At 34.9% G+C, this 2,273-nt stretch overlaps 1 protein-coding gene across 1 annotated transcript; it reads left to right on the top strand.

Moving 5' to 3' along the window:
* Nse4 (Non-SMC element 4) lies at positions 1-1,896 on the top strand (the record flags this gene model as incomplete). Its single annotated transcript, XM_070117186.1, is given in 3 exon segments — positions 1-18; positions 161-368; positions 845-1,896. Coding segments are annotated over 3 exon segments (408 nt in total), but the record flags the coding sequence as incomplete, so codon positions are not given.
* Positions 1,897-2,273: the final 377 nt, after the last annotated feature.

Raw genomic sequence — 2,273 nt, forward strand, 5'->3', positions numbered from 1 at the left:
AAGAAAACTCCCACCGAGGTATTGGGGAAATTCATGTAGTTTGTGTATTAAAAGTTCGCTATTTTCTTCACCATGTTTTCTGCTGTCATCCCCCCCCCCCCCCCTTCTATGCATTTTAGTCTTTTTTCTCAACTTTCCTCTTGGCCTCGTTTCCCTACAGGTGGCAAATGCAGTTAGTGGCGAAGAGCGGCAGACAGAAGAGGTGCTGCGACTGTACAAGATCCTCAACCGTCGTTACCGTGAGTCCGGCAACCATCCAGTGTGCTTCTTCTCCTTTGTCGTAAACCCTGACAGCTATCCACTGACAGCCGAGAACCTCTTCCACACAAGCTTCCTCGTACGGGAACAACTCGCAGTAGTGGAGGAAGGTAGGGAGTTTTGTATAGTGTTCCAGGGCAAGGTTCTTCAATATATTGGTCATAAGCCGGTGGCCAGTTGATCACTACTTGTCATAAAAAGTAAATTATTAGACAGTATGAAATAGATATTGAAAATAGAATGTGATAATGAAACATTGAATTATAGTTAAAATTAGAGAGAGAAAAAATTATGCTAGATAAAGTATGAGTCCTTTCTCTTTATGTGCATTCCTTTCATTTCTTTCTTCTCAGTCCACCTTCTCCTTTCCCTTTTTCGTCCTCTTCTCCCGTATCCATTGAGTTTTTTAATTAATATATATATTTTTCTCTCTCTATTCCCCACCCTTTCTACATACTACATCTCAATTCTGACTCCCTTTGCCATACCCCTAACCCAACCCACCCCCAACTCACCTCAACTTCCATCTTATCCTGATTCCCAAATCCCCCTCCCTCTATTCCACCCACCCACCCAACCCCCACAGGAGAGCATGGCATTCCAGTGATCTCGCCGCGAGAACAGGGCCAAGCAACAGTGGGCGGTATCAGCTCCCAGTGCATAGTGTCCATCTCAGAAAAGGAATGGCGGGACATCGTCAAGACTTTCCGCATCACGCAATCCATGATTCCTACTCCGGCTAGTAGGGCGAAGAAGAGAAAGTCGTAATCTCTTTCACTCCTTCTCTCTCCTTTTTCTTTTTCTTTTTTTTTAGTACTGATTGATATCTTTCTTCTTTTTATTGTACTTGTTATATATGTGACCTTTTTCTTATATTTTCTAGTTTCTTATTATTTTTCATGCCCTCAAGATCAAGGTTGCCTTTTCCATTTTCTTTATTCTTTTCTTTTCCTTAAGATTTAATAAAAGAAAGTGAAAAGGCATTACTGCAGGTTTAGTTATGATTATATAAGAAAAATGTGAATAGACAATGTTTGCTGTCGTATATATTTTTATAATCAACATTAATCGTTCATCACCTGATTGAGATAACATTTCCCCCTGACTTTTGTTACTATTTATAAATTACATTCCAATTGTCATAATAAAACAAGATTCTAATAATATATGTAACTTACATATGTGTTAAATTACATTGAAAATTATTATACATATTTTTGTACTCCTAGTACAAAATTTGTATTATCATTTTCATATTTTTATACATGTCATATCTATGCATAGTGTTGAGCTGTATAGGCAAGTTAACAAACAAATATATAGCGCAATACTTACACTGTCATAAATTAACTATTTTGTTATTCCCAATCCATGCAGTACTCTTTATGCGGTACTTACATTCATTTTATCATTTTTATACCCATGGCTGTGAAAGCCCTTGGAAAACCAGCAACATTTTCCACATGCAAATTGATTGATTAATTAAAGATGTCTACTCATTGTCATATAAAAGAAACTATATGTATTAACCTAAAAGAATATTCCTTTGCTAATGAAAAAATATATATATACAATCATGAATTTGGGTTAATGTAACGCTACACATATTAAATACTGCTATTTCCATGGCCTAGGAGTGGAGTCTGTTTCATTTTCTCCCCTTACAAATTATGATAGTATTTTCAATTGAAATCTCAAGTATTGGTTAAAGAGAGAAAAAAAATAATAATAATAAAACTTTAGTAAAAAATATTTTAAAAAATTAGTTCATATGTATATGTGAATATGTTACTGATTTCCTCAATATTTTATATTATAACAGCAGGATAAATGAGTAAATTTTAAACATGTAAATTATCCTTTGTTGTTCCTTTCCGTATTATGGGAAATTTGAATAGTAAAAATAAGGGGTAGTCCAATATCCTCATGAACAGCTAAAAAGCAAGGGGAAGAGGCAAAGAAAATAATAAAAAACTGATAATTAATATAAACATTACTTCCTTTTTTTGTAAGAG

This window comes from Penaeus vannamei, chromosome 40, assembly GCF_042767895.1.
Source record: "Penaeus vannamei isolate JL-2024 chromosome 40, ASM4276789v1, whole genome shotgun sequence".
Taxonomy (NCBI): Eukaryota; Metazoa; Arthropoda; class Malacostraca; order Decapoda; family Penaeidae; genus Penaeus; species Penaeus vannamei.